A 14,756-nucleotide genomic window follows, 5' to 3' on the forward strand; every position below is an offset into this window, starting at 1 on the left:
TTGTCCCTTGATCCATTCAAGAATTCAATGTCTTACTGCGCTACACTGCTTGGTATATTCCACAAATGATTTGCCATTACTGCATTAACTTCTTATCAACTGGTGAATAAATATTTGTCTTGCATTTTAGTGTCAATTCTCCATTCCTAAATTTTGTGTTCTGAAATCAGAGCACAGCTGTAATGGCACTGTGACGTTCTTTATGTGCTTGAAAAATATTTGTGAAAATGGGTCAACTACAGCATTCTACATCATCTTTCAATGAATTTGTGACAGAAAATAAAGCACTAAAAATGAGAGCAAACAACTTAGTAATGATGGAATATGTACGACAGAACATTTGTATCCTGTTATGACACTGTACATAAAATTTGGTTGTGTTTTACAGATCTGCAATAAAGTTCTCCATTAACAATTCAAATGTTAGCGCATACAGTGTTTGTTTTTGTGTCGCAATTGTACATAAGAATTTGCCCAAATTAGCAATTCTTTGTCAGCAACTTTATTATCACAAGAATACTGTTTACTAAAACAAGCTTCATAAATAAACTCGATAACCCTAACATGCTCGTACTTAGAAGAATTCACATAGAAAATTCCAATGATATTTGCACTATGTACACATTTTCTTCAACACAATGGCTAAAAATTTTGGCACTTGCCACATCTTACAAATTTCAATCTACACTTCAGCAACAAAACAAGCAATGGCCCCCCGTGAACAGAACTGCATATTTTGTCCTTATTTCTAAATTTACTGACAACTATCATTTATGTCATTTTCTTTCTAAATTTCTGAAATGCATGTATGTACTGTGTATTGGGAAATAAACACATTGCTCTTTAATCTATCTGATTGTATTTCAAAGGGTAGGAATTTCAGTTTTAGAGTTTTCTCTTGAATTGTGATACAAAAGGCAATACATAAAATTATAAAAACAGTAAAACAACGATGTATATATATATTTATACATACTGCACACATGCCAGTCCTTAATTACACCCTCTTCATATTGTACAATAATATACATATATAAATTATTTCACATGTATTTACAGTAAATAGAGGAGACAGTTTTCCTGTGGTACTAAATAACTTTTTCAGTCTCTATATTCACAACTAGAGGAAAGAGAATAACAAAGCTTCTTCAAGTGTTAACTACACATTAAAAAAAAAATGAAAACTTTTACCCGTCTGTGTATCAAGTATAACATAATCACCTGGCAACCTGACAGCACAAACACATTTATTCCAAAGTCATGCCACTTGGATATTGCAGATCTTATGATATCTGTCACAAGTTACATACAGCAACAAACTTTTGTAGTTTTTAGACTAGTCATATACTAGAGAGGATCCGTATGCATTATTAAAAATAATAAAAGAAATAATGAACTGGTCCTTTCGTTAAGGGCAATTTACCTTAATTTCGTTATGATGCCAATGTTTACTTATCAATGTGTACACTGCAGTAAAATGAGAAAAAATATTAATGCAAACAATTCTCTTGTCTATGACAGAGACGCAGGTTGTACTCATCAACTAATGTAAACAAAATCAGAAACCATGCACTGAATGTGTGCTGAATAATTACTTTCCAACCACATGTGGTACTTATTTACAAGAGCATATAGCAGAAATGAGAATGAAACAAACAGGAAACCAGGTTACAATTACATCAAATTTTCCTTTGTGGTAACACAGTCAGAATTAATTCTCTCCAGTAATAAACCAGTGGCTTGTCATAGTCTGACAGTCATTTCCAAACACAATTTTACGCAGCTGAGTATGAAAGATCAATCATCATGGGAGACTGAAAGCTGTGAGCCACACTAGAAACCAACTACTTGTGCTCTAATGTGTAAAGTAGCATACAGAGACATTGCGGAATCCTTAATTTCACCCAACTTATATCCAATGCAACTGTATTTCCTTGTAACCTTTTACATTACAACAATGCTGCACGTGAAGCCCTTCACTACTAGATGTCACTGAATAAACCGTCCCTGACAAGCAATGCATATAAAATAAAATATTTGGAAATATTATGCAGCCTGAAAAAGGAGTAAAGGTAAGGGGAGGAGAGAGGAGTGGAGGAACTGTATTTATCAATTGCCCCTTACTGTCAGAAAATTACCCTTTTCAATCTTACAATTACCAGCACAAATTTGGTCTCCCATGATATACCTTCTAACAACAAACATCCTTCCTCACAGGTGTGACCTGCAAAGAATATGGAAATCTACAGCACCAAAAGTGACAGAAACCATAACCACAGTAGCGATTAGAAAGTGACAAAACAAACGCATACTCAGCACTCTATTTTTGTCTGCCTGTGCATCATATTCTCTCTCACATCAGTGGAAAGTTCTTTGTGACAGAAAGATGACGAAATGGCTCTGTCAGATTGTTAGCAAACTTGGCTGACATTTGGAAAAAAAAAATCTCTGAAGAACAGAGATATAATTGTTTCTTATTTTATGAACAAAAAGAAGTGGGTAATCCATATAGTTACCCTTCTCCTTGACAAGTATTTACCTTCACGCAGCTAGAAGGGAAGATACAGTACGCATTTTTCTGATAACAGTTTAACATTATCCACTCGACAACTTTCGAGGCACGAGGGACAGACGGCAGGAAAGTATGCCCGCGCTGCGCACTTCCTCCCCTTACTGGCGCACGACATCCTGGTCTGGGATGTAGGTGCCTAGCACAGTGAAGGCAACAACCCCAGTGAGCCCGACGAGTGCAACTGTCGTTGTGACGCTGAACAGCTGGGCGTACTGCAGACGGCAGTACCAGGCCACCCCCAGCGCCAGGCTGAGAGATGCGAACAGCACATTGCCCAGGTCCCACTCACGTCCACCCTCTGTCCCCACCGCTCCACCCACACCAGCGTCACTGCCCCCCAGTGTGAGGCTGCCCCGGAGACTCGACTGCAGTTGGGACGATGATCCCATACCTGATTTGACAAGCCAAACAAAACACAATTACTAAAACCATTACAAATAGAAAAACTAAATTCAGATAATACATAAGGTAGCTTACCAAACAATTTTTATTCCTATCTGTGGATTCATATCACTAACACCAACATTATTTCGTCTGCACGAATCCACAGCCTCAATATATTTTTCAAATGAAAATATTATCTGCTGTATAATTTTCACATTTATTTGCTATCAGCCAATTTTGACTTCTTAGTCATTATCAACCAATTTATTAATATACCAAAACACAAATGGAATAAAACACGTGACACTTATAAAAGAAATGTGTAAATAGTAGATGGGTGATGCTGGGAAAGAGAAATAGTCACGGCAGGCAAAATACGCTAAAAACACACTATGAAGGAATTATCCAAATAAGAGAGAAGTCATTAGATGTGATGTACATGTAGGGACAATAAAAATTATTACAATTTCAGAAAAAATAGAAAATTTATTCAAACAAAAGAGGTTCACAAATTGAGCAAGTCAATTATATGTTGATCCACCTGAGGCCACTAAGCAAGCAGTTATATGGCTTGGCATTCATTGGTAGAGTTGTCGGATGCCCTCCAGAGGGTTATCATGACAAACTGTTGGGGAACTGCAGGATATACAAAGGAAAATGGCTGTCAGAAATGGATAATCGACAATCTGTTATTTCAGAGGTGGCTCTCCTTTTGAAAGCATAAGTATTGCCAATTAAAGGGCTGATACAGGTGGTGGGAGGACGGTGCATAGGGCAAGACTTACAGTGACGATGGCCCACCTTTAAGCCCTTTATATTAAAAATGAAGAAATTCCTCCAGCTGTATTTAAGGTGTCGATTTTATTTTGGCATCTAGTTTCAACATTGTTAACAACGTCATCTTCAGGCCCATACACTTGTTGCTGTCAACTGTGTGTGGCTGATAGTAGAAGTCAGTGGTGAGATGTGGACGTGCTCCACACCATCTTCCAAAACTCTTTAAACAAAATTTGAAATTTTTCCTTCACTTTTTCCTGCTAGAGTGCTCAATGGAAAATTTATAACACATGAACTCGTCTGTAAAGTAATCAGACATCTGAAGCTGTTTTATACACAGAAATTCAACTTTAAAGGATCAGAACTTTATGGTAAACACTAATGCGAGTTTTGTATCTAATAAGGACCAAAAATTTATAATGTACATGGGAGACCCATGTACAATTTAAGTTAAGTATGTATTGAACAACAAACCACAGAGAATCCACATCACTTTATATATCAATCTCAAACTTATTCTCATGGAATGTCCACATTTTTGTACATTGGGACCACTGTTTTGTACCTCCATCTGCATTTGGATACATCCATCTGCATTTGGATGCATCACTAGAATAAATTTTATGTTGGTGCATGAAATTATGTGGACTGCCAGTGGTTTGTTGTTCAATACATACTTAAGCCATATTGTACATGCATTATAAACATTCTGTTCCTATTTTATGCAGATCACATTAATGTGTGTATCTGTTTCCACATGTGTGGGTGGGTTAATTTCCACGCTACATGTGCTGTGACGAGCTAAATAAAGGTTTTATCTTAATGGACGTAGAAGGTTGAATTAAAAATACTGCTCTTTGTTTTTTTTTATACACCCACATGTTTTTCTGTCTGTGTTTTGGTATGTTTATTGACTGTTTGATAATGATTTAAAAGTTTAATCTGGCCAATAGCAAACAAATTTGAAAATTGTACAGTCCATAAATAACAATGTTTCCATTTGAAATATCGACAGGCATTACATCCAAATCAGAATAACCATGTGATCGGCAGTTAGCAGATTACAGAACAGCTACCGTAGCGACAACCTACTAGAGACAAAAACCAGTTCCATCTTCTGTTCTGCTCAGAGTTGCGCACCAAAGCAATATTGCCATTATGGTCTTACAAGGTAAACTCAGCACTACACAGGTTAATGGAAAACGCAAAGGAATTGGCACCAAATTGCACAGCTGCAATGCTTTCTACCATGCGAGCCTGGCACAGTGCCCACCTGTGCTTCCTGGGCGCGGCGTGTGCACCAGACAGTGCACGACGCAGTTGTCGAACAGGCCCAGCTGTCGCAGTGTCTCCGAGTCGCTGCCCAGCACTTGCCCGTTGAAAATCAACCGCACCAGTTTGTCTGCTGACAGCTCAGAAGCGAAGTGCCTCCTGTAACACACCGGCCAGTCTTGTTCTTAAAAATGAAAATTTAAAAAAAAAATTGCTATGAGAGCAGAGCCCGTATCAATAAATGAGCATCTTCATTTATCGTTACAATCATAACGAGAAAAAATGTTGTGAAAGTTTGATATATATGGGGTGGACAGGAAAAGAGGGTACCCGTGTTATACTGAACGTGATATCTGAAGCTATCTGAGTGTTGCTATTTTTCTTAATGCTAGTGCGGTGCTCAAACAGTGGCACGTTATGTCGAGTGGTGGTTTAGTGATCAGTGCTGTGTTGTCAGTAGGCAGTTTCAAGCTTGTGAATACAGTTCTACAGAATGCCTTTTTCAACCAAAGAGTGTATAATATCACTTTTTTTACATAAATCATTTAAAATGTTAAATGATAGGTTCATGACAAAATATCCAGAGACAGCTGCTCTTGCAAGGAGTGTTGTGGAGAAATTGATCACTACATTTAGAGCAACATGTTCATTCAGTAACACCAATGTTGCCATGTAAAGGAAGTTTTTTCACTCGAAAATACTGAATGTGTCTATGGTAGAAGTTCACAGAAATTAACTACATATCTATTCTCCCAACTAAACATCAAATGAATATCATGCTAGAAGACATTGAGGTTGTTACATATGAGAGCATACAAAGTAAGAGTGAAACAAACAGTTAAGACCTACAGATTACGCAAAATGACAACGATATTGCGAATGGTAACTCACAAATATTGCTGATGGTTATCTGTATCCAAATCTTTTCTTCAACTCAGACGGGGCCTGGTTTCACATTATTGGGTACATGAACTCTCAAAACACATACTATGCGTCAACAGACAATTCCACAGAATGCTTTGAGGTGCCTCTGCATGATCTGAAGCAGTCTGGTCCCTTTCATTCCCCAAACCAACCAACCATGATCTGAAAGTAGGTGTTTGGTGTGTAGTTTTAGGCCAACAGATTGTAGACCCCACTTTCTTTAACAACACCATGAGCTCTAACATGTATGTAATGGAACTGTTGCAACTATTCATAGCACAGCCATTGGAGGAAGAACAAGAGTGCGCGTTTTTCAAACAAGTTTGTGCTCCAGTGCATATTTCAATTTTCGGGTCAAATCTCCATGAAACTTTCAGAGAAGAATGTCCAGTTTCCACAAATTTATGGCCTCCCAAACCACCCGATCTGTCTACTTGTGATTTCTATTTGTGGGGTAATTTTAAGTGTGAAGTCTACAAAAACAACCTGCATACAACTGAAGAGTTAAAAGCAAACATTCACAATGCGATTGCAGAAACTGTACCAAATGATTAGGCAAAAGATTCCAGAAACAAGAGTTGTGTATCAAAGATTATTATATTCTCAATGTTTATGGTGAACACTTTCAGCTCTTCTGGTGAACTACGGAATGTTCAGTATGTTGTTTTTCCTAACAATAATTTACTACTCTGTATTCTGAATTTACAGTAAATAAGTGAATTGTCTGTATGTTGTTTATAAGACACGAGGCTTCTTTTATTTTGGCCACCCTGCATTTGCTGAACACTGAGGGCAAAAGTTCAGTTAAAGGTATTAAAAATATAGAAGATATTTAGATAAAGTGTTACAATATACAGTAGAAGTCTGATAGTACAGTACATTTGGGACTTGCTGGTGCCGGATTATCAAAAATGCCAGATGATTGGGCAGTACCTCTTTCTACTAGTATAGGCTAAGCCATACAGTGAAAATAGCTGTAACACAGTGTTTTGCAGTAAAATGTTAATTAGCAGAATTGTTAAGTTAATAACTTTAGTTCAAAATTAGACCAGTACAAAACTTTTAATCGACACATTTAGTTAAATAAATGTAATGTACAATATCTTAGTTTGGTTTAAAAAAATCTTGAACATCATTCTGTTTTCAGAATCGTTGTCACTTGGCACAAAAGTTATTTCTAATTATAAGTAAACCAACAACTTCAGAGGCATTATAATTAGTATACAGTCAGCAAAAGTATTGCATTTATCTACGGACTCTGCAGTTTCTGCCCAACTGAGTCTCTCCTCTCCTGTTTTCTCACCTGAGTCACTTTCTTCAAGTATCTGTATAAGTTGAGGTTTTACTACACTTTGGATAATGTCCTCCTGCTCGAAAGGTTCATCATTATCCATTTGAATCCATCTGCGAGTTGTTCTTCAGATATGTGTTCCAAAGGATTCTTATTGGTTACACTTCATACAATGTCCAAAACTTCAAACACTGATTCAGAATGTCGTTCCTCCTCGACAATCTGTGGTGTTGAATCATATATAGGATTTGCAATTGGCCAAAGTTTTCTCCCACAGCATCATAAAATAACTTTGTACTCGAGCCTATGGCAGCATTACAGCATACACAGTATCTTGTATATTAAACTTTTTCAGAAAGTCTGTAACATCACACTCAGCATTTAACAGACTGTGAATAAAAGAGACCCTATAAAAACATTTAAAGTTCTGGATTACCCCTAGATTCATTAGCTGAATCATTGATTAAGATTACATGGCAGAAATGTGGTAAATAGTTTTCCAAAAACTAACTCAGCTACTAGTGGATGTGCTTTATAGTTGTCCAAATGAGGGATGGCTTGCTGTCTTCTGGTGTACTGAGATTTCTATAGCTTTCTTCCAACTTTACCAATTACAAAAGGGGTTATTCAGTGGCTTCCATATGTAGTAACACATAGCAGAACTCTCTCTCTCTCTCTCTCTCTCTCTCTCTCTCTCTCTCTCTCCCCTCTCCCCCTCTCCCTCTCTCCCTATCTCCCCTGGCTAGAGTTGGTCTCTTTCATCAGCCTAGTAAATTTGATCAGCTGTTAGACTATTACCTCAGATTATTTCTTCATACTTGTCTTTGTATTTATCCGCTGAGTCTTGGTTCACTGAAGCAGTTTCTCCAGTTACATGAGGTCTTCAAATTCCATGCCAAAACCTGAAGTTTCTGAGCCAACCATAAAAAAAATGTATTCAGTTTCTGCAATACTGAATTTCCTTGCATTTTCAATAACCATTGGCCCTGTTACCAAGTTTCCTTCAGAGCGTACTGCATTGAACCATTTATATAATCCAACTGTTCCAATTTTTGTTTCTTAATGTGTGTCTGAAAGCCAATTTTTCAGCTATTACCAACTGAGTTGGGTTGTTTTGGGGGAGGAGACCAGACAGCGAGGTCATCGGTCTCATCTGATTAGGGATGGACGGGGAAGGAAGTCAGCTGTGCCCTTTCAAAGGAACCATCCCGGCATTTGCCTGGAGCAATTTATGGAAAACCTAAATCAGGATGGCGAGAAGTGGAATTGAACCGTCATCCTCCTAAATGCGAGTCCAGTGTGCTAACCACTGCGCCACCTCACTCAGTCTTACCGACTGATAGTCGAACTTCATTAGTCAGTAAACGGTCAATGAACAAATATTAAATTCATTCATCAAAATATTTCTATTCCCACCTCTCTCTGGGCATTTGATGATTTCCAATTTCTGGTCGATGGTCAGAGTTACGTACTTGCATTTCTCTCCTGATTTGGAACTTGTAGAAGGTTTTGGTTTCGAGAACATTGACACTGCTTAAACATCAATAAAACTTCCGCAGGCTACTTCAATGTTTACATTCGCTACAGTAATATGGATCCTAGTTTGCTAGGAAAAAATGACAAAAACGGCTTTCAATCAAAACAATGAACTGAACCTGTGTGTGGTAACAGCTGAGATCAAGTTGATCAGCTCTGTCAAGTTCAAATGCTACCAATTGATTCCAAACAATGTTGATTGTATCTAACAGTAGCAGATGTGTAGTGGAGACCTCCAAGTAGTTTCAAACTTGGGAGGATGGTGTTGGGCAATCTGATGTTCTTGATTGTTTGATGGTGGACTGATAGAAGTCTACTATACTTGAAGAGATCATCATCATCATCAGCCATGTCCATCATTAAATGATGTGGCCTTTCCAGGTATTGAACTCAGGTATGCCCACAGCTAATTCTTCCACGAGTAATGGTCTTGGGAAATAGGCAGCTAATTCCATCGACCTCCTGTAAGTCTTTGCGCCAACGCTCTGGCTGTCTTCCTCATGATCTGTCTCTGTCTCTTGAACTCCATTCCATCGCCGCCTTTATTCATCAGTCGTAGTTCCTTCTGACAACACAGACATTGCCATTTCATAGGCCTGTTCTCTGCAAGGGTGTCCATGACACCGATAACTGGTCCTGTGTCTTCTGCGATTCTTTTGTCTTTCTGTGTAAATCCCAACGCACACCTCTGCATGCCTTGCTGCACAGCTCTAAGTTTCTGACTTGTATATTAGTAAAATGTACATACTCATCGCTGTAACGAGAAATGGGGAGGACAGACTGACCAAAAATTTTTAATTTTGTTCAGTTTTACTGCCACATTTTGCCTGAAGATAATAGATACGCTTGCCAGTCTAGTTCAATGTGTTGAATGTTTTGGAGTTGTACATTTCCAACCATGCTCCATTTATCAGACTTAACATTTATCTTGGGAAGGGTTATGTTCAATCCCACCTCAGCAGTATGCAGATGGCGACTGTGTGCGCTGCACTGAGAGGGATTGTGCTTCCTCTTACTGTCAACCTCATACTATCATCTTTTCAACCCTGAGAGTATAAAAAATAACAATGAAATCCAGACCTTTAGCTGCTTAAAGGCGTTGATAAATATCAACGGGGACAGTTGAAAATGTGTGCCCTGAAGGGGAATCGAACCGGGGGTCTCCTGCTTACATGGCAGACGCTCTATCCGACTGAGCCACCGAGGACACACAGGATACTGTGACTGCAGGGACTTATCTCCGGCATGGTCCCCGTGAGACCCACACTTCCAACTTACTGTCCACACACTACCTTTGTAGCACCCCTGCCAACTATACTCATTACTCCCAGCAGTCAATCTACCAATTCCTGTAAGAGTTTGAGCAATGTGAGTGTATCTGCACTGAAGAAGATCAGAGATAAGCCCCTGCAACCACACTATCCTCTGTGTCCTCGATGGCTCAGTCTGACAGAGCGTCTGCCAGGTAAGCAGGAGATCAACACCTGTAATCAACCAATGGTGTGGATTTTGTTGTAATTTCACTCTTCAAGAGCTGCAAGATCACCAACGGTATCTGTTCTTTCGGACATGTCCGAAAGAACAGATACTCATCTTCATACTGAGAGTATTGTGTTTCTAGGTCTAATTTGCCTCTACTTCGGAAATTTTTTATTGGCCAAACTGTCAGAGAAGCAGGTGTGGTGATTAAACTTCATTATCTTTGAGCTCAAAGTCTGTGATGAAAGACTTGATGAAGGGAAACTCCATAACTGTTTATGTGTTATATCCACCTGACAATTCTGTGTTTGATATACATTACATCGGCATGTATAAGGAATAGCCAAAAATGTGGGATCACCTTGTGAGTACACAATTCCCTTATCAATTTTTGAAATATTTTTACGATCGAAACTTCCTGGTAAATTACAACTGTGAAGCAAACAGGGACCCCAAATTTGAGTCCCAATCAACACAGAATTTTAATCTTCCAGGAAATTTTGAAACAGTGCACACTCATAACATATTGTGTTCTTTTGTAATTCAGAATATCGACTCTTAAAATAACACCTTTAACAACAACAAGAAATTCATCATAAGTATTAACAGCTGCAAGCTAGCATTTGGTAAGTATCACTGTCACTTTGAAAGTATTCCCTAAGGTCTACATACACCATAGACTCATTTACCACAAATACCAAGTTACAACCTTCTTCCATTAAATGTAAGTACAGTAACAGAGAACAGTATGAACACATACATCTGGACCAGCATGATAAAGATAAACTTGGTATCATTAATCTCAATGATGATGAACAATAACACATCAAAATCAGTAAGATATCTACAACTTGAAACTCTTACCCACGTCTAGAGTTCTCCAGGATAAGGATGCACATGGTAGCATCTAACCATACCAATACACTTCAAAGTTGTTGGCTACCTACTGAGACACATGAAACTAAAGGAACAACAATAAAATAATATGTCTTGGTATTCAGATTAGAGTCTATTTGAGGAAGAATCTTAAAATTGTTATTTGATGGTATGTGGCAGTAAACTGGAAGATGAAAAAAATGAATGTAGTGTGGTGAAGGGGGTACCTGTCGCACTTCAAATCAAAAGATTCAGGGTTCATTCCTCAGTCCTATGGCTTTTTCCTCTCGGTTTTCAAATTAATGTCTACCCTAAGCTACAAATTTCTTGCTTTGGCCTGACAAAGTTTCTGATGATATTTTGTTCCAAAACACAGAAAACTCATTCCACATATTTTCAAATACCTTTTAAAATCCCCCAACCGCTCATTCAGCTTGCCATCGACGAGTTTCTGATCATCGTTGAGGTACTTCAGTCTGATACGTATGCAGTCTCCGGCATCATCTGCTGCAGAGCTGGCTTCCTCTGCAGGTGGAGCACTAGCTTCCACAACAACATCAGACGTTGCATTTGGCTCTAAAAGAGTCACCTGAAATCAATTATTTATGGATTAGAAAATGATGAAATCACTGTATACACAAAGATATGCAACAGAAGTTATAACTGCGCAATTTGAATTCAGTTTGCAGTAAAGGTCATTTGTATGCACCAGAGGAGGAGGAGGAAGGAGAAGTAAAAAAAACTTGGTGTGATGGTGGAATGAGGGCTGTGTAGTAATGGAATGGGAACAGCGAAGGGGCTGGATGGGTGAGGGCAATTACTAACCAAGGTTGAGGCCAAGAGGGTTACAGGAATGTACAATATATTGCAGGGAAAGTTTCCATCTGTGCGACTTAGAAAAGCTGGTGTTGGTGGGAAGGATCCATACGGCACAGGCTGTGAAGCAGTCACTGAAATGAAGGATGTCTGTGTTGGGCACTGTCCTCTGCAACAGGGTGGTCCACTTGTTTCTTGGCCACAGTTTGTCGGTGGCAATTCATGCACACAGACAGCTTGTTGGTTGCCATGCCCACAAAGAATGCAGCACAGTGGTTGCAGCTTAGTCGTAGATCACGACTGGTTTCACAAGTAGCCCCACATTTGAGAGGATAGGTGATGTTTGTGACCAGACTCGAGTAGGTGGTGGTGAGAGGATTTATGGGACATGTCTTGCTTCTAGATCTATTACAGGGTCAGAGCCATGAGGTAAGAGTTTGGGAATGGGGGTTTTGTAGGGATGAACAAGTTTATTGTGTAGGTTCAGTGGATGGTGGAAAACCACTGTGGGATGGTGGGAAGGACATTTCTCATTTCAGGGCATGATGAAAGGTACTTGAAATCATGGCGGAGAATGTAGGTTGGTTGGTTGGTTTAAAAGAGGGGGGAAAGGGACAAAACTACGAGGTCACTGGTCCCTTGTTCCTAATAAAACAATGCCACAAGTGTGAGAATAAAATAGACGAGATGTATAACACAAAATGGAAAGAAAGGAAAGACCACAAGAACGAAGGAAAGGCAACAAATACTAATAGGAACAAAAGAGGACAAGAGAACAACAGAGAGATGCAAGAACAAATTAGAAGAGAGTAAAACAAGGAAGCAGATTACAGTGGCTGGCCGACCGCGAAAATAAAAAGGAAAAGCCAAGCACCCTGCAACACATTAAAACCTTCACCCTAAAAGCACTAGGGTGGAGGACACAGAGGGACAAAGGACAGGCGCTAAAACTCTGATCGAAATGATAAAACCCGCCCTCACGGATGAAAACGTAAAACCAAATCAGCCGATGAGGCGTTGTCTGCTAAAATCAATGATACTGAGTCTGGCAACCGAAGATGTAGTCTCAGGGCAGCCTAAGAAGGACACAGCAGAAGAATATGGGCCACTGTCAACAGGGCACTGGTCCCAACACTGAGATGGATCTTCACAGTGCAGGAGGTAGCTGTGGGTCGCCCATGCATGGCCAATGTGGAGCCTGCAGAGAACCACAGAGTCCCTGCGAGACATCTTCATCGAGGACTTCCACACATTCGTGGTCCACTTAATGGCTCGCAGTTTGTTGTGCATACTGAGATTTTGCCATGCCGTCGCCCAAAGCTGGAAACCTTGCGGTGCAATAACAAACACAGGTCAGTTGCAGGGATGCCCATCTCCAGAAGTGGTTTCTGTGTAGCTGTTTGGCCAGCCTGTCAGCTAGTTCATTTCCTGGGATTCCGACATGACCAGGGGTCCAGAGAAACACCACTGAACGACTGGACCATTCAAGAGCATAGATGGACTCCTGGATGTACATTACCAAAGGATGACAAGGGTAGCACTGGTCAATAGTTCTCAGGCTGCTCAGAGAGTGAGTACATAAAAGAAAAGATAGCCCAGGACATGAACAGAGATATTGAAGTGCACGAGAAATGTCCACCAACTCTGCAGTGACAGTGAAAACACTGCACCCATCAGGTAAGGGATGCTCTTCAACATGGCCACCATGCAAGTAGGCAAAGCCAACACGACCCTCAGCCATCGTGCTGTCGGTGTAAACCACTACAGAGCCCCGAAACACGTTAACTATCGAGAGGAAGTGACAGCGGAGAGCTGCAGGGTTAATAGAGTCCTTAGGGCAATGTGAACAGTCCAGACGAAGCTGCGGCCAAGGTGTACACCATGGAGGCATACATGAATGGACCGCAAGTAGAGGTGGTAAAGGGAAGGACTCCAGTTCGGAGAGTAGGGACCACACACAAACCTCAATTGTTAGCCCCAATCTGGGCTGCCGATGCAGGAGATGGACTGCCGTGGGAGAGAAAAGGAGACAGTAATTTGAATGCTCAGGGGAACTACGAATGTGTGCTGCGTAACTGGCGGGCATTTGCACAAGTCTGATCTGCAATGGAGGGACACCAGCGTCCAACAGTACGCTGGTCATCGGACTTGCCCAAAAAGCTCCTGTCACTAGTCGAACCCAACAGTGGTGCACAGGGTCGAGTAAATGCAACCCTGAAGGAGCTGCTGAACCATAAACTATACTCTCATAGTCAATGCTCAGGCACCGGAGGGCATTGAGATGCTGTTAGCATTCCTGCTTAAGTTGACGAAGATCAGGTAGGCAAGTTAATGTGGCATCAAAAACCAGTCCTAAGAATCGATATGTCTCCAATACAGTGAGTGAAGCATCATTCACATAAAGTTCTAGTTCCTGATGAACAGTACCACGCCGATGGAAGTGCATGACACACGACTTCGCAGCTGAAAACTGGAAGCCGTAGGCTAGGGCACGTGACTGCGCTTTGTGTTGTGAGTGGCTCACTGTAGGTGCCGCTCAGCAACACCAGTACTGGAGCAGCAGTACAAAATGCAGAAGTTGTCTGCATACAGAGAAGGTGAGACGGAGGGCCTGACAGCTGCTGCTAGACCATTAATGACCACTAAAAATACAGAGCCCTGCAGGACTCCACTCTCATGGATATGGATGGAACTATGGACAGCACTATCTTGGACAAGGAAAGTTCAGAGCCTCAGTAAGTTTTGGATAAAAACTGGGAGCAGGCCCCGGAGACCGCACTCATACAATGTGGCAAGGATATGATGTCACTAGGTCGTGTCGTATGCATT

At 40.4% G+C, this 14,756-nt stretch overlaps 1 protein-coding gene across 2 annotated transcripts in view; it reads right to left on the reverse strand.

Moving 5' to 3' along the window:
- Positions 1–486: 486 nt before the first annotated feature.
- The window catches only part of LOC126293351 (transmembrane and ubiquitin-like domain-containing protein 1), a 48,224-nt gene continuing 33,954 nt past the window's right edge, over positions 487–14,756 (reverse strand). For both annotated transcript variants that reach the window (XM_049986545.1, XM_049986546.1), the window contains exons 4-6: positions 11,516–11,700; positions 5,007–5,164; positions 487–2,963 (exon numbers count right to left, since the gene is read on the reverse strand). In XM_049986545.1, the coding sequence (XP_049842502.1) occupies positions 2,671–2,963; positions 5,007–5,164; positions 11,516–11,700 (636 nt within the window). In that variant the 3' untranslated portion in view covers positions 487–2,670. The remainder of the gene's footprint in view (positions 2,964–5,006; positions 5,165–11,515; positions 11,701–14,756) is intronic.

The sequence above is a fragment of the Schistocerca gregaria genome, chromosome 10, assembly GCF_023897955.1.
Source record: "Schistocerca gregaria isolate iqSchGreg1 chromosome 10, iqSchGreg1.2, whole genome shotgun sequence".
Lineage (NCBI taxonomy): Eukaryota > Metazoa > Arthropoda > Insecta > Orthoptera > Acrididae > Schistocerca > Schistocerca gregaria.